This window comes from Pteronotus mesoamericanus, unplaced genomic scaffold, assembly GCF_021234165.1.
Source record: "Pteronotus mesoamericanus isolate MK-2021 breed Mesoamerican mustached bat unplaced genomic scaffold, CSHL_Meso_final contig_52, whole genome shotgun sequence".
In the NCBI taxonomy this organism is placed as follows: domain Eukaryota; kingdom Metazoa; phylum Chordata; class Mammalia; order Chiroptera; family Mormoopidae; genus Pteronotus; species Pteronotus mesoamericanus.
Genome location: NW_026555189.1, coordinates 12217738 through 12243205, shown reverse-complemented (window position 1 = coordinate 12243205; position 25468 = coordinate 12217738). Strand labels below are relative to the sequence as shown.

Below are 25468 nucleotides of genomic sequence, written 5' to 3'. Positions count from 1 at the left end.
ACCAAGGAATGAAATAATATGATAGTAGCACTGTTAGCTTTCTCACATTGTTTTGTCCACAGATTTATCTGAAGGTTCTTTTTTTCTCTCTTCTGTAAGATCATTAAATATCTCATCGAGTGTCTTAGTGGTAGGTGTGGTCTGGTGAGTCAGTGCTCAAACTATTGTTCGGTAAGATGGCAAAGAAGAGGCAAATAAATAAATAGTATTTTGTATTGAAGCTGCGACGCTGCCCCACCCCCTTCACTGTCATTCCTATTGCTGAACTCAGCACCTGAAATTTTTGGATCTGTTTACGTTTTTATTGTCTCCCTCGTCCATAGGAGTACAAGCCGCTCCCCCAAAGTAGGGTCTTTTCTGTTCAGTATATTGCTGTATCCCTCCATTAGCAACATGCCCGTGGCACAAGAAGAGTGCCTGTTACTGGAAGTGACTGTTACTGGAAGAAGTGGACCTAATAGTACTCAAACCCAGCTCCCACTCGCTGGGTCCTCCCAGCACACTCCACCGCCGCCTCCGGAAGGATGCGCGGAGTCCTCCGTGCGGCCTCAGAGAACCCACACGCGGAGGTCCCTGGGAAGTGTAGTCCACACGCTCGCCAGGAACCCGGGGATGTAAGAGCAAGGTTCCACGTGCGCAGGCGCACTTCCGGCTCTCCTCCGCTGCTGAGGCCATTGTCCAGCCTTGGTGCGGCTAAGGCCGCTTTGGGCCGCACCTCCACACACCACAGTTGGAGAAGACTGAGCCTGCAGCGGGGGCGGGAGGAGACGTTCCAAACCTTGGGTGGGCCTGAGGTTGCAAAATCTGGAAACTCCAAGAGGCAGTGATTCCGAGTACGCGAGTACGCGAGTACGCGGCTCTTAACGGCACCTCCATCCTGCCGCGCCCCCCGTCCTGCCGGGGCCGGAGGGCACTGGGCGTGGCCAGAGGAGGGCGTCCTGGACGCGGTGAGCCTTTAATTTGGAAGAGGGAGAGCGGCAGGCCCACGCAGGGCCCAGACACTTCTTCACGCCTGTCCCGGGAGAAGTGTCTGAGGGGCGGAGGCAGGCCCAGTGGGACGGGGTGGGGTCGGTGGTTGCAGTGGGGTGAGTGGGCCCTCTCTTCTCTCCCCAGTCCCTGTCTGGGAAGCGGGCCCCGACGAGTCAGGAATGGCCCCGAGGCCTCCGACAGCCGCACCCCAGGTGAGCAGCGAGGACCTTTCTACTCCGGGGTGTCCCATCCAAAGAGGCCCCCGGGACATGTTTGGAGCATTGTTTGCGTCCTGGAGACTCTCCTTCCCGGCTCAGTCGGCCCCTTGGAGTTTAATAGCCATGTGAAACCCAAGGTGTCCCGAGCTAGGGAGAGGAGGGGACCAGGGCCCTGTGGTCTTCTGGGAGGAGTTGAGAGTGGATGTTTTGGAAAGTGTCAGTGTTGAGAATTCTCAGTGCCAAGCCAATTCCTTGAACTCTTGTCAATAAGGAATGGAGAAGGTGGGGTGACAAGATAGAAAACTGTACGGGAGGAAGTGACTGGTAGTGAGTGAAGGAGAGAGGAGCCACGTTTCTAATCCAGGAAACATAGACCTTAAAAGTCCTAAGGAGCCTGGTCTGCATTTGCCAAGGAAGAGGCTGGAGATGGGCTTACTTGGGCAAGGGCAGGAACCAAGGAAGACTTGTAAAATAGGTTTTAACGTCATTTTCTGCTTAAACAAAGGTATAATATTGCATACCCCCAGATGTCCAGTCTTCAGTGTAATTAATATGAAGCTGATTGTGAACCTATTTATTCTTGTGATGGAGGAGGTGTTTTCTAGAAGCATCACAACTCTGAGTTTGTCCACTGATTTACATAGAGTATATTGGTAAAAATATAACAAGATCCAGAAAGTATTTTAATCCATACTCTCTTTAGAATTAAGGAAAAATCGTATTCTAATTGTTATGTGTGTGACAAAATTAATCTAGATAAAAATACCAATTAGTAAAGGATTAGTAAATCCTTTAAAAGCAGTTTACAGTAAATTAAACACACACCATATAAAATGATATAAAGTGCCTTTATATCTTTTACTTCCTGTTATATGTTTTTTGCTTACAGGAGTAAGACTTAAGGAGTAAGCCGAGTAACAATACTAAAGTGAGATAGTTATTTGGTTTGAGGTTAGCCACAGCAACACACTGTCATCAGCACCTTTCTATACAAAGTTTTGTCTCAGTAGGCTGTGTGGCATTAGGATGACTTAGCACCTCATGGAGGTGTCGATCCTTTCCGCAGAGGTGGGTTGCCTTTTAAATGGTGAAAGTGAATTTGTGTTCTGAGCAGTGCGTTTTAAGGACTGCTTTAAGCTTCGCTTTAAAAGTTATGTTTCCCAAGCACACCGGCTCACTTATGCTATTCTCATGGAACGGCCCTGTAGATCTCTTTGGTTTACCTAACTCAGGCTTAAGGACAGAACACAACAGGGGCTTTTTAGGCAGAAATTTCTCTTTATCATTGGTTCCCTTTCCCTGAGCTTGGCCCTCTAGAATGCAGGAGATGAGTAATTGAGTCATGTGACTACCTATCTAGGAAATGAATTAGTGGGGGAAGACAGCCTCATTCAGAAGTAGAGGACAAGAAAGATGGTGTCAGGTGTTGTTGCAGAGGTCCAGAAGCTGATGTGAATACAGAGAGGGAGGAGGAAATTCTTACTGGAAAGTCAGTGGAGACATCTTGGATTCCAAGCAGAGTCTAAGCAGGTGACATTGATGGGGATAAGGACAGAGCTGACTGACTGTGGGTCAGGGGGGTTGGAAGACAAGAAGATGAGGAGCGTTTTCATGAAAACATCATGTACGACAGTGGGTGTGGGTAGTATGCAATGGGTAGATGAAAACAGAAGGGAGTTCGGACTTCTTTCTTTTGGCCTTGGTAACCCATTGATTCTTCCGTCATGTATTCATTCAGCAGATAGTCACTGAACCCTTATGATGTATTAAAACATTTTTCTAGGTGGCTGGGATACACTAGCAAACAAAATTTATAAAGATTTCTGCTTTTATGGAGCTTACATTGTAGATGGAGTAAACAAAAATTACACCCTAGAAGGTGACAGTACCTCAGAAAAATAATTAAAACCGAAAGGTAGGGAGGATAGAGTCAGGGACGTGGGGGACTGTGGTATGAGGGCAGTTGTAGACAGGGTGGCTAGAGTAAGCCTTATGCTTGTTGGTGATGTATGAGCAGACTTGAAGGAAGTCTGGGAAAGAGCTCTCTGGAAAGAGCAGGATGTGCGGTGTGTTCAGGGAGCAGCAAGGAGCCTTGTACATTGAGCCAGTGTTTTTGAGCAGGGAGCTAGTACAGTTTCTTCTTAGTTTTAAATATTGTGTTGAGAATAAATATTAGTTGTAAATATTGTTGTGTTGAGAATAAATATTGTGTTGTGAATAATGAAGTGTTGGAGCAAGAGTTTGAGTCGTAGTTCCCTTGGGGTGGTGTTTTGTTAGGTGTGGTCTTCCCCTAGGGCTTGGCTACAAATACCTGAAGTGGCCTTCAGTGGGAGGGAAGTGGGAGCTGAGATGGGTGAGGGGGGTACCCTGAAAATCCTTAGGTCTGTAGGATCATTAGTAGCTATATCTATGTGAACACTGTGCATTCTTTTCTTCCTTATAAGCGTACTACATGTTTAATTAGGAATAAAAAAAAAAAGTGTTTCCCATTCTTAAAGTTGAAGCCACCAGAACAGTAAGAAATGGGGAAAGTTTAAAAGAAAAAAACTGCATGTGGAAACCAGGTTTCTTGCTGTTCTACCTTGACGGGGAGGAAGTAGAGAGAGATTGGGCCTGGTCTCTGTTGATTCCAGATCCCAAGAGCTCTGTGGTTAGATCCTCAGAATGAACAGACCCAGAAAAAGCTGGCTTGGATCGCCTGAACTCAGACATTGTGTTCCTGGGTCACCAGGGGAAGCCAAGCCGCTTGCTGACCTTGGTCAGGATATTTTCAGTCTGGGATGTTCAAGCGCCCTCTGTATGGAAGTCCCTTGTCTCAGCCTCTTCCTCAGCTGACTGGAGCTGGTCTTTAAGCCTCAGCTTGCACACTCCTTACCCTGGGTAAGGTCAGGTGTCCCTCCTTGTGTATTCTCATAGCACTTGTGCACAGTTGTCATAGTACTGCTCTTATGTCATACGGAGTGATGTGTTTACCTGTCCATCTCTCGGCTGGACTTTCAGTTTTTTTTATGGCAGGGCCATGTAACTCCTTTCATTGCTTGCTCCAAAGCACACACGTGGTAAGTGGGTATCATATGAGTAAACATTCATAACTATTTAGCCCCAAGCAGCAATTTTACACTTTCTGCATTTTCTGCTCCTTACATGGCAAAAAAGATACTTTTCTATTTGTAGGGACCCTAGTTATTTGGTAAAATAATTGTGTGAAACAACATGACTTTCACAGAACAGTTTTAAGAAATTTTGCCTTTAAGAAAATGTTAAGATGTCAAAACCTGTTCCTCTAAGACCTATTTTAAAAATAACGATTCTTGCCCTGGCTGGTGTGAAGTGTCATCCCATAAACTGAAAGGTTGCATGTTCTGTGCCCAGTCAGGGCGCCTGCCTAGGCTGCAGCTTTGGTCCCCAGTCAGGGCACATGCTAGAGGCAACTGATCAGTGTTTGTCTTACATTGATGTTTCTCCCCCACCCTTTCTCTTCCTTCCTTTCTCTTTAAGCATGTCTTAGGGTGAGTATAAAAAGAAATTAGGGGACTAAATCCTCCAAAATATGATTCTTTTCCTGACTTTTCTATGTCTGGTACTACTTTTATTTTATTAAAATATATCTTATAAAGTATGTGAGTATATATATAATATAAACTTTTTCATAGAAGAAAGTCATTTGTTACCTCCTCTTTAACGCCTCTATTTTTTTGATGAATTTCTTTTTTTTTCCTACCTGTGTATATTTTCCCCTTAAACATTTTCAATTACAGTATTTTAAATTTCATAGAGTTTTTATGAGGATTTTTCTTTTTTCTTTTTATCACTTTTAATGGTTGTATTATATTGTTTTGCATGAATGTACCAAAATTTGTTAACCAGTCCTCATAAGACATTTGGGTTGTTTATTACAATTCTTACTATTATAAGTAATATTCAGATAAAATCCCATTGGTTATAGTAGATAATGTTTTGAAAACAATTTTAAAACATTCTTTATATCTGTATCCTTAAGTAAAGTAGCCCTCAGGGAAAGAGAGATCTTCGACAACTTTTGGTGTCATGCTTACCCTTAATTTGTAGGCTTTTAAGTTACTTTTTATTTTTTTCTGTCTTTTAAAACAACTTATAAAATATTTAGAGCCAGTATTTGTATAGAGAGGATGATTTGGAAACAGTGTTCTGTTTTCTCCTCGGTTATTAAGGTTTCTACTTTTTTATGTCAACGTTGATAATTTAGAATTAAAAATTATTCATTAAGATTTTTCACATTTCTTAACATGCTACTGCTGTATTTCACTAGTTTGCTTATTCCCTTATCTTTAAATTCGCTTGTTTTTTTCAGTTTTAACTCGATTTTTCAGAGGTTTTTCTGTTTGGCTAGTGTTTAAGGGGAACCAGCTTTTAGATTTGGCTATTAATGTCATCATTTTCTGTTTGCCGCTTATTTTTATAATTCTAGAATTCACTAATCTGTCAGTCTTTAAAAAACCTTCAAAATGACTCCTTGTTTTCCTTTAGCAAGTTACCCAGACTCTACCCCTCAGACATTTTTGGAGTGCCTGCTCTGTGCCAGGCAATGGTTCTTAACCAGGGTCACATTTCAGAACCAGTCAAGGAGAGGAAACTGCTCCCCTTGGGGTGACAGTAAGGCGTCAAAAAGGAAATTGAGCGAGAGGGTGAACACAAATGGTTGAGCTCAGTACCTGGCCTGTGGTGAGTGTTTAATGTATAGTATGTTAGCTGTTGATTGTGTATAATGAATCCCCTGAGGAACTTTTTAAAAGTTGTTTGAAGTGCCTGTAGGTTTTTTAGTTTTTATTGGAGACTCATCGCCCTGCAGGCCAAAAAAAAAAAAAAAGTTGTTTGTCAAGACCCTCCATACATGGGTAAATTTCTTTAAATTGCCCATATGATTGTGGACAATTTCAATATGCTTGGTTCTGGAGATAATAAAATGAAAAGGAGTTTTATAAATTGTTAAGGGAGAAAATCGTGAATAAACAGCTACTATTCTGAAATGGAGATGTGGACCAAATACTAAGGGAGTGGGGGAGGATGCAGGATCTGGAAAGCTTCAGAAGGGAAGGGACATTGAACTGGTTCTAGAAAGATGACTAGGAATTTTTCCTGTAGAGCTAGTCAGAATAGTATGTGCGGGGCAAGGAGACAAAACAGAAACAGAGTGATGTAATCAGGGCAAAGATTCCACATAGTGGAAGCATGTGGTATATGGCAGGAGGCAAAGTTTGAGAGAAAGGTGATTGAGTAGCCTAAAGAAAATGGCCTGAGGTGGAGATCTAGAACAATGCTGTCTGAAACCAATACAAGCCACCAGTGTGATTTTAAATTTTCTAGTAGCCATAGTGTAGAAAGATACAGGTGAAATTCATTTTTGTAATATATTATTTAACCCAGTAGAGCCAAAATGTTATCCTTTCTTTGTGAGTTAATATTTTTAAATTATTAACAAGGTATTTTTACCCTTTTTTGCGGGGGGAGTGCTGCGTCTTTGAAATCCAGTGTGTATTTTACACTTACCACACATCTGATTTGGACTGGCCACACTGGAAGCGTTCAGTTGCCACATATGGCTAGTGGTTTGCCGTATTAGACAGTGTTGATCTAGAAAGTTATTGCCTACCTTAATGGCATTTTTGGCAAGGGAGAATTTGAGCTATATTTGAAAGATGACGAGAAGGGACTGAATATAGAAGACATTTTTGAGGCTCCTGGTGATTCCAGGGCATAAAGGAAAAATGTAGAGTCCAGATTTCCAGTTGGAACACTGTCAGGGGGGTCCAGCCTGGGACCTGGGGGCCGCATGCAGCCCAGGACGGCTGTGAATGCAGTCCAACACAAAATCGTAAATTTACTTAAAACATTTTGAGATTTTTTGAGTGTGGTTATGTGTTGCAGTGTATTTAATGTGTGGTCCAAGGCAACTCTTCTTCCAGTGTGGCACAGAGACGCTGAAAGGTTGGACCACCCTGCACGGTGATGCCATTAGCCTAAACAGGGTATTCGTGTATATGTGTAAAGGCCATGAGTAATTTTTCTTCTCTCTGTACTCAATTGTTAGGCATGCTATTGACTCAACAGCTTACCAAACTATGATTGGTCTGGTATCAGAGAGCACCAAGTACTTGAGTGGAAACACCATACTGTATGCCAGTAAAATTAATGTGTTCTAATTGGGCGAACTAACCTAGTCTTGGAGTAGATTATTTTTATACATTAGCTGCCATTCTCTGGTTTTCAGTTTTGTAAAGTTTCAAAGTTACAGAGTTTTCTGGGTTAGACTTTGAGCTGATTTCTGCTCTAGGATTGGTGTATGTTAGAGTTGAATGACTGTTTATATTAGCACATGTTATCTACTGTTTATATTAGCACATGTCATCCTTTTAGGATGTCTGCTCTTAAAACTCTTATTTTTTTTTTAAGAGTTTATTTGTTTACTTTTAGAGAGAGGGAAAGGAAGAGAGGGAAAGAAACATCAGGCTGTGAGAGATACATTGATCGGCTGGTTGCTTCTCACACGCTCCCAGCTGGGGACCTGACCCACAAGCCAAGCGTGTGCCCTGACTAGGAATCAAACTGGCGACCTTTCCATTGAGCCACATCAGCCAGGACAAAAATTCCTACTTCTTTATTTCAGAGTACCTGTAGCGTAGATGAGAAAATTGGATCTCTTGGAGGTTTACAATTTACCAAGGATATTACACACTCACTAGGTGTGAAGCTTTTTAGGAGCTCATGAAATTGAGCCTTCTCACCTTAGCATATCCTGTTTCCAGTTCTTGACTTCGGGCTTCACTATTTGTCCAGGGTCCTTTTATGTCAGCATGAGGAAGGGAAACATTTGATACTTGTTTTTTGTTTGTTTGTTTTGTTTTTTTATTGACTTTATTGGGGTAACAAAATTACATAGCTTTCAAGTATACAATTCTATAATAAATCATCTGCATATTGTATTAAAAGGTGTTGATGAAGTCCAATTATATCTGGAAGAAGGGTGAGTAGTATCTACAAGATGTTACTAGATCATTTTATTACAGTCTGAGGTGTGGCCTACAGCGTTGAGAATGCCCTAATGTTGAATCTGACTCAGAGTGGCTAATTCACACCATGGATCTCAGAGTATATTTTTACCTACTTAATGCTTTTGATATACCACAATAATTATGGAGATTTGAAGGTGCCAGAGACAAGGTCTTGACCCTCTAGGGGCACAGTGAATATTAAGTGACAGACACCATAACACATGTGCTATGAGCTGTGCTGGAGCCATGGGTCAGGGGACGGGATGTGAGAGGGCTTTTAGCCCAGACCTGGGGAAGGGAATGGACCGCTGAAGAGAGAATGCGAGTTCGTTAGGCAGAGGAAGGAAGGCCTAGCGTTTTGAAGCAGTACTTTGAGAGAGGAAAGAGATTGTTTGATTTCAGGGAGCTCTGACTCTTCCGCATGCTGAATTATGGTATAGAGGGGAGAAGCCAGAGAGAGCTGAGGCTGTGAAAGTAAGGTGGGGACTAGTTAATGAAGGGCTCTGAAACTCACACTGAGGCGTCTGGTTTTGAATCTTAAGAAACATATTTATTAAATACTTATGGAGCACCCGCTGTGTGCCACGCCTCTTCTCTAGGCAGTGGAGATTCAACCATAAAGAAAAGGTAATTCCTGCTCTCCTGGAGTTTACATTCTGCTTTAGGATACAGGCTGGAAACAAAAATAAGATATGTCATGGTAAGGACTGTGAAAAAGGGAACTAAGAGTGACAGTCCACAGTGGGGGTGCAGTTTTATGTAGGGAACTCAGGGAAGGTTGCTCTGGTGAGGGGACATTTGGACAAAAAGCTGAAGGAAGTGAGTGGGGAGCCACATGCTTATCTGCTTCCAAGTCGAGGAATAGTCAGAACAAAGACTCCAACGCAGAAGCCTGTGTAGTGCATCCCAGGAACTGTAGGGAGGGCAGGGTGAGTGAAGTAGAGAAGGCAGTAGTTCAGGGATGAGGTTCAAAATGAAGTCAAAGTGATAGTCGGGAGCCAGATTGTGAAGGCCCACGTAGGCCCCTGGCAAGATTTGTCTTTTAATTGAGATGGATGGAGATGCCATTAGAGGCTTTAAAGCAAAGAAGTTACTTGATCTGACATGCTTTAATAAGATTACTTTAGTTGTTTCATGGAAAACAGGCTTGGGAGGAAGACCTGAGTAGAAGAGGAGAGAGGCAAGTTAGGAGGTTGTAGCAATGGTCCAGGTAAGAGATGGTGGCATGAACGGGTGAGGTGGTAGGAATAGGGGAAGGTGGGGAGAAACTAAAGGTTTCTAAGCAATTTGTGTTCTAGAGAAGTGGCTGATAATGCGTTAGGAAAAGAGTTCATGGAACCAAGAGTAGAACAGAGGCTAGTTGTTGCCCTGCCATGAGGGGCTGGAGTAGACGTTTGTCTGCTGCTCAGCACGTTCTTTACCACTAGTGCAACCTACTTGGAGAAGTAGAATAAAGTCAGGAGACCTTGTGTTAAATAGGGACAACCAGTTAAGCACAGGAATCTAGGTTGGCCGCTGACTATCTCTTACTATACCAAGGGGGCTGTATGTTTGGAGGACAGAGTAGACAATGGGGAGAGGGTATTATTTCTCACAGCCTAACTTAAAATGTCTGCCTTTGCCCAAACCATTTTTCTCCTACGGGCCATGAGCATCCCCAGTCTAGCTTCCCTTCTCAAGCTTCTGGATTGGATTCCCACTATTCCTTCTTCCATCTAAATGGTAGTTACTTGTGAGGGCCTACTGTATAGCCTACCTTGAAGCTTCTGTGCCTCTCGCGGTCTTCTCTGCACTGCACAGTTTAACGCCTCACTTTACTATGCATTGTCTCATATCGTGCTCTAAAAATAAGACATTTTAAAATAAACTGAAAGCTATTTAAGGACTGCAGTGTTTTTTCGTTGGCACTTTTATTCTGCCACAGTGCATATGGTAAAGTCAGATACCTAGTAAGTATCTAATGTCATCTTCTCTGGCCCAAACCTTGGTCAGAAAAGTCTGCCACATTTCAACCCTTCCCTGTTCCTGTGGGGACACAACCACAGGGATATGATACGGAGACGCCAGTGTTGTCTATGAATGCGGTCATGCATCTCACTCAGTAGATGGGCTCACTCCTATTTCTCTAAAATTCGCATCTCAGCCACCTCCGTAAGGCTCCATTCAGTTAGGAAACAGCTGTGTAGTGTGGGTCAGGCACTTGCTGGACACTAGTGCCTTAGAGTTTAAAAATAGATAGTTACCCTCATTAATGCTCATAATCTAACTAGGAAAAAAAGCATTAAATAGATTATTAGGTCTATTTGAATAATTGTGGGTGTGCCAAGTTGCTTAAAGCACATAATACAGGGGTTAACCATCCACTGGGGGATCAGAAGGCTTCACTGAAAATCTGCTAACCAACACCTGGAGTATGAAATGTATGAAATGGAATTAGCAAGGGAAAGGCTGTGGGAGGGTGGGGACAGGCTGATACTCCCCAGGAAACTGAAAGAAGTCCAGTTCTGCTGTAGCCGAGCACGTGGGGAGAAGGGCATGACCTAAAGCAGAAACCTCCAGGTAACCTTTCCTCACTGCTCCAGCAAACTTGTGGCTCTGCTTTCAACATTTTTTTGTACTAAGTGTCTTTACTGTACTTTATTTTATCCTTCTTGAGATAGAAATCTAACCAGGACCAAAGGAGAAATTTCAAATAGGGCATGGTGACAAGCTAACAAGTAAGCAGCCTCAGATAATGGTTAGAAGTACAGGTGTCTTTTTTATCTGAATCTATTTGGTTCCTGAGTTCAGGTGACAGGAATTTGGACAGTGAGAATAACTGTGTCAGGCGGAAAATTAAACATGGTAATATGATGGAGAGTAAGTTAGAGGAAGGTGCGAAGACAGCTTTTCTGAAGAAGTGATGCTGGAGCTAAGACCTAAATAACCAGTAGAAACTAGCTGTCCACCATGTAGAGATTGCAGGGGAGAAGGAGTAACAAGCATAAAGACCCAGGGTGGGAACAAGCTTGATATGTTCAGGGATCAACAAGGTCAGCATGGCTAGAGCCCAGTGAGTGATGAGGAGTTTGTCTTACTCTTAGTACAATGGGTGCTGTTGGTTTTAGGTAATGGGTAAGTTATGATGTACCTGAACTGTGGAGTGCTATGAAGTAATTCAAAGGAATAAAGTGAAGTTATGTGTACTGCTATGGGAAGATCTCCAAGATAACATAGTTAAACGTAAAATTAAGTATGGAACAATATTTATGGTATTTCACAAACAAGACACTGTGTATGTAAGAAACATAGAAAAGGAACTCTTAAGTTTATGCACCAAACTGTTAACAGAGGTTGTTTCTAGGGAATATATTAAGGTTGGTGATGGGGGTGAGGAGGGCTGCCACTTTTTACTTCCACCATATTTGAATTTTTTAACAAAGGAAGTGCACGGGGAGGGAGGAATTGGTGATTGTATGAAAAGACTTGGCTTTGAAGAGAAATAAAAGCTAAGGATTACAGGACATAATGCTGCTCCTCATGACTTTTCTCCCTGAATGTTAGATTCTTTGTACAATTATGTAAACAACTAGTATATTTAACCCGACATTTACACCTCAGGATATTAAATGTGTGATCATTGATTCTGATAGACCCTACAATACGTTCCCAGTATTGCCATGGGAATGTTTGTGGGGTTGATCCTACTTGAGCAGGAATGTGATCCTACAGGAATCAGTGACATTCAAGGATGTGGCTGTGGACTTCACCCAGGAAGAATGGCACCACATGGCCCCTGCTCAGAGGCGCTTGTACAGGGACGTGATGCTGGAGAACTACAGCAACCTAGTTTCTCTTGGTAAGGACCACACCTCAATGTATTGCCTAAAGGTGGGTCTTTTCTTTCTCAGTTGCTGAGGTTGTGAGGCTCTGTAACTGTAGCTTGAATGACTGTGAGCAGGGTGTGAGTGTTCAGGGTTAGAGCTTATTCATCTTTTTGGGACCTGGCCTTATGGGTTTCTGAGCATGCTCTTTAGGCATGCTCTTTAGGTAAAAGATCTTTCTTTCACAGAACTGGAAATGGGTCATTTGATTGCATGACTCCTCAAGTTGCACCTTTTCTTTTCCTTCAGAGTTCCTGAGGATCAAGGACTAGTCCTGACTTGTAGGAGGGTTCTTTGACCACTTGCACAAACAACCAAATCTTGTGTTTTTACCCGTGAGCAGGATATCAAGCTTCCAAGCCAGAGGTTATCTTCAAATTGGAGCAAGGAGAAGAGCCATGGCTGTCAGAGGGAGAAATCCAAAGATCTTTCTGTCCAGGTAAATGAGTGAGAATCAAGCCTATAGGAATCAGTTTAGACAATGGCATGGCTGAGGGAGCGGGGAAGGACCTTCAAATTGGTGTCCTGGGAGCTCACAGACTGGCAGAGGAGGCCGAGCCATCTCCTGGGTGACACTTCTGTATATCTCCCTTCTCCAGGAGGGTGTTCCTGCTGCTGGTAGGTTTTAGGGGAAAAGATACCCCTTTGTTCTACACTCAGTATACCATCTCTCCCCATCCTATAACCCTGCTGGATGGATTATTTTCTCCTCTGGTGTCCTCAGTCTCCCATCATTAAAGACCCATTTTCTAACTCATTCAGACATAATTGAATTCCCATGTCTCCTTGTTTTGGCATATTGCTTTCACTGTTGGCTGCCCAAGACTTGTAGGAAATAGCCACAGCCTTTATTCTTCCTCCCTTCGTAACTCGTTTTTAAACTTCCTTCCCTCACTACACCTGTCTAGGGAGCAACATGGTCTTCCATCCATTCTGTGTTCATGCCGATTTGATTCATTGCCTCCGTTCATAGTTCCTCGAGTATCATCCTCTCTTGGTCTCCCTGCTTGTTAAGTGCTTCTTGGCTTTTGGTCTTTGATTTTTCTTGCTTTTCCCCCTAAGCAGATTTGCTTTAAGGAGTCTGCCCTCCAGACTCCTCCCCTTCTTTCTCTATTGCAAAAAGGGTGCCTGTCTTCTGGTACTTGCAGCTCTTTATTTATGCTATAAATTCAGCAATCATCCTACTTGTATCCTGGTCACTTTTTTTCCCACAAGACACTTCCACTTGGAAGTCCTATGCAGTTCTTATTAAAGATGTAAAATCTAAATTAATCCTCTTTCATCCCCGTCCAGCGTACTTTACTACCCTGCCCATCACCCTTTTCTTCCCTTGCCTGTTAGACCAGGCACCATAGTCAATTTAGTCTTTTTCTTTCAACCCAGAATATTTTCCTCCTTCGAGAACTATCCTAGATTTTCCTGCCTTTTAACTTCCACTGTTGACATCTTAAACCAAGCCCCAGGCTTAGATTACTATAATTCCCAGTTTATAATCCATGTTGGGTTTTAAAAAAAATTATTTATTGATTTGAGAGAGACACACATAGACCCACTTTTCCACCCACTCATGCATTCATTGGTTGACTCCTGCATGTGCCCCGATGCTCTAACTAACTGAACTCCCCAGCCGGGGCCATATTGGGTTTTTAAAATCATATCTTTATTGAGATATAATTCACAAAACATAAAATTCATTCTTTTAAGGTGTACAGTTCAGTGGTATTTGAATAGATACAGAATTGTGCTACCATCACCACTATCTAATTACAGAATATGTTTAATACCCCCCCAAAAAAATCCCTGTACCCATTAATGGTCACTTTCTATTTCCCATCACCCCCAACTCCTGGCAAACATTAATTTACTTTTTCGCTCTGTGAATTTGCCTATTCTGGGTATGTTCTATAAATGGAATGATAGAATATATAGCCCTTTGTGCCTGGTTTCTTTCACTTGGCAAAATGTTTTCAAGGTTCATGTTGTAGCATGTATTACTTATTTTTTTTTTTTTGGTATTCATTCCTTTGTATTTATTCTATCGTATGCATATATATTTTGTTTTTCTATTCATAATTTGGTGGACCATATTGGATTTTAATGCATATCTTCATAAACTGTCCACCTCTGAAAAAACCTTGTTATTACTTTCTGTACCTCATTATAAGGAACAAACTGTCTTGATTTAAATATCTGCATCAGCCTTCCAATACTGTCTTTATATTCTTTCATTTAGGTTAAGTTTCTTTTTAATGTTTTGTATAGGTAGCATATACTTTCCCTCATTAGATAATACTTTCTGCCTATCCGAAGCCATCTATTCTTTAAGTTCAAGGTCTAATTCATGAAACCTAATACATGCCAACATACTTACTTCTTCCTTCCCTGATCACAAATACCATTTGTATCATCTCTGCCACACAAATTCAGATTTAATAGTGTACCATCTGATTATTTTTTTCTTTTTCTTTTTTTCTTTTTCTTTTTTTAGTTGTCAAAAAGATATTGAGTCTTATTTCTGTTCTTAGATTTCAGGCTCCTAGAGAGTCTTATTTTGTTTCTATATATTTTGTCTATGGTGCAAAGCATGTAGAAAACAGTTAGAAATCATTGATTGATTGTTATGGGATCTGGCTTGGGAGGAAATTTTATTATGCATTTATCACCACAGACATTTCTTGAATGTCCCACTGAGAAGTGTTCTAAAAGAAATACAAAGCATTCCCTGTCCTCAGGAATTTAGACTTGAGTCTTGTTACAGGGTAAGGGGGTTAGGGCCCATTAGTTATTGGGTTAGTCCTTCCTAATGTTTCACTATGAGAATTTTCAAATACATAGAGAAATTGAAAAAATTATATAGTGAACATTACATACCTACCACCAAAATTCTGTAGTTAACATTATATTATATTGGCTTTATCACATACCTCTTCATCTATCCATCTCTCAATTTATGTTTTTGATGCATTTCCAAGTAAGTTGCAGAATGAGTACATTTCATCCCTGCATTTTTCAATGTGCATATCATTAACTAGAGCTCAATACTTACTAATGGTTTTTAGAGGTCAAGTTGTTAGGTAGATTAAAATAAATCCTTTTTTGTTAAGAGAGGTGACCAGTGTAGAACCAGAATGCAAATAGGCTAAAACCACAGCCCCAGTTGAGAGGGCAAGGATGATTTGTCTACTGAAATATTTTTCTCAATTTGTGCATCTAGCCCTTGATTTCCAAGAATATCAAAGAATCATTTCTGTTAGATCATTGGCTGCACATTTTCTCTACATGGCTTGGATATCCAGAGCCTCAGAGGTAACTTTAAAGAAATTATGAAATAGAAGTATTAGGAAGATAGAGTGTTCGGTGCTTTGTAAAATGGACAGGAATCATGGAGAGCAGACAGGATCCTACAAGGTAGACTATGATGCTGTTCCCTTAGTGTTTATGTCTAACAGTCTCATAATCATTTATTTCCTTACTCCCTAACCAGCCCTCCTAGATGGGCTTCCTAATTCTGGACTTACCATTCACTCTGGATCTGCAATCTGCACTATCATATCTCTTCACTTTTCCTTTCCTCCATTTTGGATATTCTCCCCAAGCTACAGGACTAATTTCAAAACAGAGTCATTTGTAATTTGAATCTTTCATTTCTTCATTTCTGCTGTAGCAGCTGGTTTAAACAGGAGGGAATAGGGGACTTTTGCACTTTGAATTTCTTTCAGACTGGAAGAACAGGCCTGAAGCCAAATCATCAAATCTGCAGCAGAGCATATCTGAAGTATCCCTTCGCCCAAATGATCTCTCACATGCCACAGTAGAAGTTGCTTGGGATGTGAGTAGTCATTTAGAGAGGCACCAAGAAAACTGGAAGAGATATCTGGGTCCAGATGTATCCACCCAGAAGAAAATAATCACACCAGAGGAAACTTTTGAGCATAATAAATTTGGTGAAAACTCTAGATTGAACACAGACTTGGTTACACAACTGAACATTCCTTCAAGGTCTAGTGAATGTGATACACTTGGAATCAATTTGGGACATAATTCAGATTTACTTAATCAGAATAATATCCTTGCAAAAAAGAAACCTTATAAATGTAATAAATGTAGAAAAGCTTTTATTCATAGATCGTCACTTACTAAACATGAGAAAACTCATAAAGGAGAGGGAGCTTTCCCAAATGGTACAGATCAGGGAATTTATGCTGGAAAGAAACACCATGAATGTACTGACTGTGGAAAAACCTTCCTCTGGAAGACACAGCTTACCGAGCATCAGAGAATTCACACAGGGGAAAAACCCTTTGAATGCAATGTATGTGGGAAGGCCTTCAGGCATAGCTCCTCCCTTGGTCAGCATGAGAATGCACATACTGGAGAGAAACCCTATCAGTGTAGTCTCTGTGGGAAAGCTTTCCAGCGTAGCTCCTCCCTTGTTCAACACCAGAGGATTCACACTGGAGAAAAACCCTATCGATGTAACTTATGTGGAAGGTCTTTTAGGCATGGCACGTCCCTCACTCAACATGAGGTCACACATAGTGGAGAGAAACCCTTTCAATGTAAGGAATGTGGGAAGGCCTTTAGTCGATGTTCTTCCCTTGTGCAGCATGAGAGGACTCATACAGGAGAAAAACCTTTTGAATGTAGCATATGTGGGAGGGCTTTTGGTCAGAGCCCATCCCTTTATAAACATATGAGGATTCATAAGAGAGGGAAACCTTACCAAAGCAATAACTACAGCATAGAATACAAGCACAGTTCATCTCTTACTCAAGATGAAAGCATTCTGTCTGAAGTGAAATCCTATCATTGTAATGACTGTGGGGAAGACTTCAGTCACTTTACAGACTTTTCTGACCATCAGAGGATACATACTGGAGAGAGCCCCTATGATTGTGAGCAGACCTTCAGTCAACAACCTGTTTCTCATCCTGGAGAGAAACCCTATCAGTGTAATGTATGTGGAAAAGCTTTCAAAAGGAGTACAAGTTTCATAGAGCATCACAGAATTCATACTGGAGAAAAACCCTATGAATGTAATGAATGTGGAGAAGCCTTTAGTCGACGCTCATCACTTACTCAACATGAGAGAACCCACACAGGAGAGAAACCCTATGAATGTATTGACTGTGGGAAAGCCTTCAGTCAGAGTTCCTCCCTCATTCAACATGAGAGAACTCATACTGGAGAAAAACCCTATGAATGTAATGAATGTGGGCGAGCCTTCCGAAAGAAAACCAATTTGCATGATCATCAGAGAATTCATACGGGAGAAAAACCCTATGCTTGTAAGGAATGTGGGAAAAACTTTAGTCGAAGCTCAGCTCTCACTAAACACCAGAGAATTCATATGCGAAATAAACTCTAGGAACCCTGAAATTAATGAATGCAGAAAGCTTTAGCTAAAATATTATTCTTACTCGGTATCAAAAGATTCTTACTGGAGAGAAAGCTTGGGAATGTAATGAATTATGTGTATTTGTATGTTGTGTGCAGAGAAAACTCTGTGCTAGTAGACATTTTTTTAATCCAATAAATAAAAGCCACATTCTCAGATCTGGTTACAGATTTGTAAAAACAACTACCAACATTATGTATAACCTGTTGGAAATGATATGCCTATACATTGGACTTTTTAAAGCTTTTTAACATATATATTACCAACTTTCAACAATTTGACTTTTACTGTTTACAGCCTTTTTATAGAAATTCCTGCAGTAATGACCAAAACTCATTTTTAAAATTGCTTGATAACTGCATTCAATTGCAGCTCTTACACTGAATTTACCATGGAAACCAGTTCCACCTCCAGAAATTCACTGTTCAAAGAATTAGATCAACTGGTCCAACTACTTCATTGTACAGATGAAGAAACTGAAAACCAAAGATGTAAAGTGGTTTGCACAGTGTTATACAACTTAAAATGGCAAAGCTGGGTGGAGAATGCAGGTCTCCTGGATCTTTGGCCCCAGGGTCTTGACACTGAAAAGGTATTTTGGAATTCAGAGGGCTTTTAGTTTTTTTTGGGGGGGGGGGGGGGGGGGGGTTCATACATTGAAATTTCAATTTAAGAGGATATAAAAAGCTTGAAATAAATATACATTGCATGTAAACCAGATTAGATGTGGGAACTGACATACTTGGCCACAAAATACAATTGGTATCTCCATACTATACTACTACTATGGAAATACTAGGTAAGATTTAGGTAATATTTACTTTACTATAGAGAAAGCAGAAGTAGTAAAGTACTGAAAAGAATGTGGAACCTCAGAGGCCTTTTAAATAAATTTTAGGTCAGATGCACAAACATTTAATGAGCGCTCATGAGTTGGATAAATTGGGAATTCACAAAAGAATAAGGCAGCAAGACATATGCAGATTTGTCACAAACTTATTTAAAGCAACTTGTTGGAAGCTTACACACCAAAATGTTAACAGAAACTGTAAATGGTTTAACTACTGGTGACTTTTTTCATTTCCCCAATATCATAATTACACTTTCAGCTAACATGTCAATTTTATAGAACTACTAAGTTCTCTTACTCTGCACTGCCCCAAGATTTCTATATTGGATCAGTGGGGAAATAACACAAAAATAAGACAAGAATTTTCCACCAATTTAATCTTACTGTAGAGAAGTATAAGTCCAATTACCTCTTGCCATAAAATTTGTCTTTAAATCATTATATGTGCCAAGGAAATATTTCACCACAAAAAAATTAACTTTTAAGCTCTATGGTGCTTTCCCATGAGTAAAGCCTGAGAGCTATGCTTCAGTAGCCCACTCTAAACCTTAATGTCCCCTAATGGAATTTCATAGGCTGTCCTAAAGGAACTTCAAGAACCTTTGTTGATTCATTGGTACCAACAGTGCAGATAAATTTAGGAGCAACTGTGGGCATTAACCCCCTTTCATAAGGTAAGCAAATTTTCCCACCTTGATAAATCATTGGGAGGAGTGATATGAGTGATGTTGATGTTGAACCTTTCTTACCGGCTTTCTTGCATGCCAGGTAGTAGGATCCATGATCCTTTTCTCATCCGGGACAACATGAGGCAGCTCCCAAACATTCTTTGTGATTTTTTTTTAACTCCTCACCTGAGGGTATGTTTATTGATTTGAGAAAAAGAAACATCAATTGGTTGTCCCCCATCAACTGGAAATTGATCCCACACCACAGATACATGTCCTGACAGGATCAAACCCACAACCTTTTGGTGTATGGGATGGTGCTCCAACCAGACGAACTACCCAACCAGGGCTCTTCATAATTTTTTGCAGAAAAATGTTCCTGGGGGGTGAAGAATGGGATGTCTAGCCCATTGTCACTTGAGCAAGGTGGATACTCCCTAGTTGACCTGCCCTTCCAAGACATTAAACATTCAGAAAATACATTTATAATGTTCCATGCTTAGCATGCACACCGTGCCAAGGCCATGTTTTGTCTCATACATGGTTTGGCAATAGTGATTATACTCAAACCCTCGCTTATTGATTGGCGAAGATGCCTACCAGGAACTCATTTTGCTGCTGATTGTTTGGGGTCCCCCATAGTGGACTAATTCTAAGAATGGCATGAGTTGTAACCAGTTGAGTGCTACCCTACTGCTTGGAAGTTTGTAAAGACGGTTCTAAAAGACCCAAAGGAGACCACTGGTTTGTGTGGTGCCTGGCCTAGATCCAGCCAATCTCTGAATCTCAGCACATCTTCACTCATAGGGAGCCCAGGATATATGTGTGGCTGATCGAGCAGAGGATTCTGTAGTCCTAGCACCCATGCACCATGCACTTATGAACACCTAGCTTTCTAGGCCACATGAAATGCATCCTTGTAACATCACTGTATTACTTAAATAAATAGCCTTCTTAATTGAACGGGAGTGAGTGTCTTTTTCAAATTTCAGAACATGGCTAATATTAAAGAGTGGCATATCAAGGAGGAGGGATTAACTGCTAAACTCACCACAGGTGAGTTAATAACATATCATTGAATGCTTACTACTTGAAAGAAATTGTGCTAAGTATTTTAGAGCCATTATTTCAGTTAATCTTTACAACTCCCCACTCTAGGTTTCTGTGATACTATCACGTTTGCCCAGCTTTTTACTCCTTTTTCTTGTAAGTATCCCTGATGTACTGGCCACAGGAAAAAAAGTCAGGATGTCCCTGAGGCTCAGATAGTTTTAGGGGAAAGCCTGTGACCTAGCTGAGCCAATATCAGAGTTCTTTGCCAGGATGTTTTCAAAATAGAGTTAGCAGGGAAACTTTACCTTTGGGTTGCTAGGCTGGAAAGGTGAAGGCCTAGAGCTGCCTGGAGCCCTATTCTTCACCAGAGAGGAGAGGGTGCCACTGACAAGATGGTGTTCTCGTTTCTAACGCCTGAGGTCCCCGGACCGGCTCAATTTCTGAAGTCCTTTCTGGGCCTCAGTGGGCTCCCACTCTCAGTCCAGTGATTTCCCCCTTTTTGGCTAAGCTAATCTGTCATATTTCTGTTTCTTACATTAAAGAAACCTAGTATATATATATGTATATGTATTATATCCTTGTTTTATAATGGAGGGAACAGGTAAAGTAAAGCCCCAGGTGGATTCAGGCTTCTGACTCGGGTCTGGTGGCAAAGGCATAGGTCTTAACTACTAACTGATGTCTCTAGGGCCACATTGGGTGATAGATCTGAGACCAAGCAGAGACAAAATGATGAAGAACCTTGGAATGTTTTCTTTGACTCAGCAAATTACCTAAATTCACTCACAACCTTAACACCTTAATGTATCATTATTTACATCAGTCCATACTATAGATAAAATTTTGCCTCACACTGCAAGAACTCTGTCACATTTTCCATGGTGCTTCATAGTCTCAATCCCTTAACAAGTTCCCTACTATTTTGACATTTTTATAATAATGACGTTGAATACTTTTATTTTTTTAAGCACTCCCACCTTTAAAAAAATTATTTTTATCCTCACCAAAGATATTTTTTAATTGCTTTTAGAGAGAGAAACATTGACCAGTTGCCTCCGATATGCACTCAGACTGGGAATCAAACCCACAACCTAGGCGTGTGCCCTGACCGAGAACCAAATCCGCGACCCTTCAGTTATGGGCTGATGTTCCAGCCAACTGAGCAACTCCCACCTTTTCCATTACAGAATCTTTTTCTTAACATATCCAGAATCAGGTAAAATATACAAAATTGGATTAGTAGGTCAGCATGCATGTGTAAGTTTAACCAGATGGTGTGAGACTCATACAAGAGTAAATTAGATATAGCCCAGGAGTAATCATCTCAAAATTGCCAAAGGGATCCAAGAGAAAGCCTTCCACCCCTGGGGAAGGACCCAGAGCAGGTGTTCTGTCCCCCAGAGTATTTAGCACACCTCTGCCTACTTGGGAATACACGAAAACATGCAATTTGAAGGTATATTGATGATGGCCATGCTCAGTTTTTTATAGCTGCTAAACTAACTCAATTCTTACCTGTTAAAAATGCAAATATCACTGACTGCCCTACTTCAACTAAATTGGTCTCCCTTTTAAATTTCCAAAGATTACTATTGTCCTTCATGTTACCACAGTTCGTGATTATTTGGTGTTCTTTGGGTCCACATCTGCTCTGTTAACTTTTTGTTTTCCTACCTATCACAGTGCTAGGGACATAGTAGGTACTTAATATAATCTTGTTAAATGAGCAGTGGAGTGGAGGTTTGTTGGTAGACAAGACTGGCTCATAAGCGAAAAGATGCTCAATCTTGAAATCGGAGTATTTCAAAAGACAGCATTAAGATACTATTTAATTCTCATTAGGCTGGCAATAGAAGTCTGACAGGGGAAATGGATCTTTTATATACTGCTGGTGGGAGGGTAAATTGGTATAATGATTTTGAGAGTAATTTGGCAATTTCCAATAATGCTGAAGCTAAGCATATCTCATGACCCAGCATAAAAACCCTAGATTAGATGTATACACGGGACTAGAAAATCTCCCACATGAGTCCAAAGACATGCACAAAGGATATTCATTGCAGCAATGTTTGAAATAGTAAAAATATGGACACAACACAAATGTCTCTCAATGAATGGGTAAATAAGTTGTGGCATATTCTTACTTAAAACAACACAGTACTTAAATGAAGGAACCAGAGCATTTGGCAAAACATTCTAGCTCTATCTATTCTACTTCTGTGCCCATGCAGCAAAATGTAGCTGGAGAAAAACAAAGCCATAGTTATGAGTCCCATTTTAAATTCCTGACTGTTGACCTTAAGCATTTGTTTGCTAGTCCAGTCATTGTCCCAAGTGTCCTAAGGTACTATTTTATAGCTTCTCAATCTCCAGCACTTAATCCCAGGTCTTACTCAGCTGGTGACTGTTTCCTAGTTAACAGAGAAAAATAAAAGCAATCAGAAGACAACTACTCACCTGCATGCTTCTCGTTCATGAGTTCTTGCTTTCCCTCCTGTTGCTATGGTTGACTGTGTTTTCTTACCTAAGGCCAACTTCTCTGGTGTATTAGATCCCATTCTTAATCTAGGACATTGTTCCCACAATTGTCCTCTTTCCTGCATCTCTTTCTTGTCTATTTAATATTTTCCATCAGCATTATAACAATTTTTTCATCTTATATGCATTTATAAATACACTACACTCCCTTCCTCCTACCACTCTATTTCCTGCTTTACTTAATAGGAATATTCCCCAGTAGAGGTGTCTAATACTCATTTATCTCCAATTCCTCTTTTTTCATTGTCCCTTGTACCCACTCCAATCAGGTTTTCTTTTCTGCTCTTGTCAAAGGTCACTGATGGACTTTGTGGCTCAATTCAGTTATCTCTTTCAATCCTTTTACTTGACCTTTCAGCATTATTTGGTACCACTGATCACTTCCTTGTTCTTGACACTTTTTTTTAATTTGGCTCCCAGGGTATTACACTTACCTGGAGTGTATTTTCATATGTTTCATTGACCGCTGCTTCTCCCAGGTTTTTTCTTTTTCCTTTATTAGACATGGGAATCCTAGAGCTCAGTCTTTGGACTTCGTTTTTTTCCCTATATACACCCTCATTGGGGCTCTCATCCTGTCTCATGGCTTTAAATATCTACTAGACTTCAAAATTTAAATCAGCCCAGGATTTCATACTCATATAGCCAACTGTCTATGTGACATCTCTACTTGGATGTCTATTAAGACATCTCAAATTTAATGTCTCCAAAGATAAACTAACTCATGATCTCCTCCCAGCCCTATCATAAGCATGTTCTTCCCTCAGTCCTCCCATCTGGGAAAAGGCAAGACTATCTTCCAGTTGCTCAGGGACCAAAATGGGGAACCATTCTTGATTCCTTTCTTTCATAACCCACACCCAAGCTTTAATAAGTCCTGTCTGCTAACTTGCAGGATATATTGATATGAGGATGACCATTTCTTGCCTCCACCACCCTAGCCCCCAAGTCACCATTATCTTCTATGGCCCAGATTATTTGCAATAGCCTAATTGGCTTCCCTGCCTCCATCTTTGTCTCGCACTATATTTGCAATTCAGTAGCCAGAGGGACACTGGAAAATCTAAGACCATATCACTGATCTCAAAACCCTCTACTAGCTCACCATTTCACTAGATAAAGCTGAAATAAAAGCCCTGCATAGTATAGTGACCACCTGCCACCCTGTATTATCTGACTTGCCACTCGTCTTCTTGATCACTCTGCTCTAGGCCCTGGCCTGCCTGCAGTAACATAAACACACAGCAAGCTTCCACTGCAGAGCCCTTACATTTGCTCTTCCCTCTTCCTTGAACCATATTTCCCTCACCTCCTTCAGATCTTTGCTTTAGATTTTCTTACAAGAGAACTCTCCCTTGACTGCCCTATGAAAATAGCAGTCCCCCTCCATGGCACTTTTTTCCCCCGATAATACCTACCACCATCTGACATTCTAAATATTTTATTATGTGTCCAACTCTGGAAGGTAAGCCCCATAAGAGTAGAGATTGGGAGTGGGGATACATGTTACTGAAGCATAATATATTACACATACAGAAAAGAACAAAATAGCAAGTGAACAGCTTGATTGAGGGCAGCTACTTTCGTATCTTTTGTGTAATGCCTTGTCCCCAGCACAGGAGATACTCACATATTTAACAAAGGATTGAACTGAATGTACATGTATTAATATGCCTAATATACTGAAAACAACTGAAAATAAAGTTGCAGAGGGATACATGTAGTGTGATATGTTATCATTTAAAAACCCATAATACCTATTCTTTTCATCAACTCATGTAAAGTAAAAGTAGCAAGGTATTAAAATACCAGCTTAGAGTGGTGGTTTCCTCTGGAGCTAATAAAGAAAGGGCTAAGAAGGAATAAAAGGCTTAAACTGTCATATTTTATATCTTTTTTAAAAAGCATGACAAGATATTTACATTTGTTAAATCAGTATGATGCATAGGAGTTTGTTGTATGTATTGCTTCTAGGCCTTTTGGCTAAGATCAAGTGTAGGAATTTGTTGTATGTGCTTCTCTGAAGGTTTAATCTCTTTAACAGTTAAAGTCAGCCCCCTTGCTCTTCTCTGGTCTCCCCTCCCATGAAGCCACCTGCTTGGTTCCCTTCAGGGTAATAGCCTGTTCGGCCTGTACATCTACTGTGCCTAAAGGATTTAGGGGAAGGAAATAGAGGAATTCATGCTCCCAGGGTGAGGAAGCTGATCCAGGTTCAAGAAAGAAGAGAGAGGTCTTGGCACTGTCAAGATCAGGCGAAGTCATCCTTACTCTTTAGAAATACCGTGTGAAAGTCCAATTAAAAAGAAGGGGAGCACAGGGGAGCAAAAGGCTTCCTGTAAATAAGAACACAAGTGATTCTCTCCACAAGAGGGAGAGAACTAATTTTTGCTAATAAACTTCAGTGAAAGCCCTATAATTTTAGAAAAACATTTTTTTGGACAAACACATTTTAATGAATAAAGAAACCAAGAAATTTCAACCTGAAGTACAGAGGATATTTTATCATGCTGTGACCAGATAAGTATTAGCTATAATAACTAATGGGGTTCTGTTTTACTATGTGCATTAAGAAACTAGCAATTACCAATTGTTCTTGAATTATAATGCTCATTTTCAAAAGTTAAGAGTTGTCACAGGATTTTAGCTTGGAGTTGCTTGATAAAGCCTCAACGATGAAAACAAAATGTCATGTTACCCTACATTCTAAAGGGTGCCACAAGGACTGGGCACACTGTCCCACTGGATTCACGAGGACATGTGAGACTTGCAAACCTCTCACTTCTGGGCCTCCATTGAAATATAACCATGGAACAAAGTCAGGTCCAGAGGAGAGGAATCTTATGTTCCTTGGATGAGGTCTCTGCACCTCCCCACAAGGCTAGG

General features: G+C 40.9%; 1 protein-coding gene across 2 annotated transcripts; it reads left to right on the top strand.

Moving 5' to 3' along the window:
- Positions 1-648: 648 nt before the first annotated feature.
- Positions 649-18078, top strand: ZFP90 (ZFP90 zinc finger protein). 2 transcript variants are annotated; one of them, XM_054579280.1, is made up of 5 exons: positions 649-947; positions 1114-1181; positions 11927-12053; positions 12422-12517; positions 15798-18078. In XM_054579280.1, exons 2-5 carry the CDS (start codon positions 1149-1151, stop codon positions 17444-17446), a joined length of 1905 nt encoding a protein of 634 aa, XP_054435255.1. In that variant the 5' UTR covers positions 649-947; positions 1114-1148; the 3' UTR covers positions 17447-18078. The 2 variants fall into 2 exon arrangements, with proteins under 2 accessions (XP_054435255.1, XP_054435256.1); XM_054579281.1 differs by lacking the exon at positions 649-947 and having other exon boundaries at positions 1080-1181.
- Positions 18079-25468: the final 7390 nt, after the last annotated feature.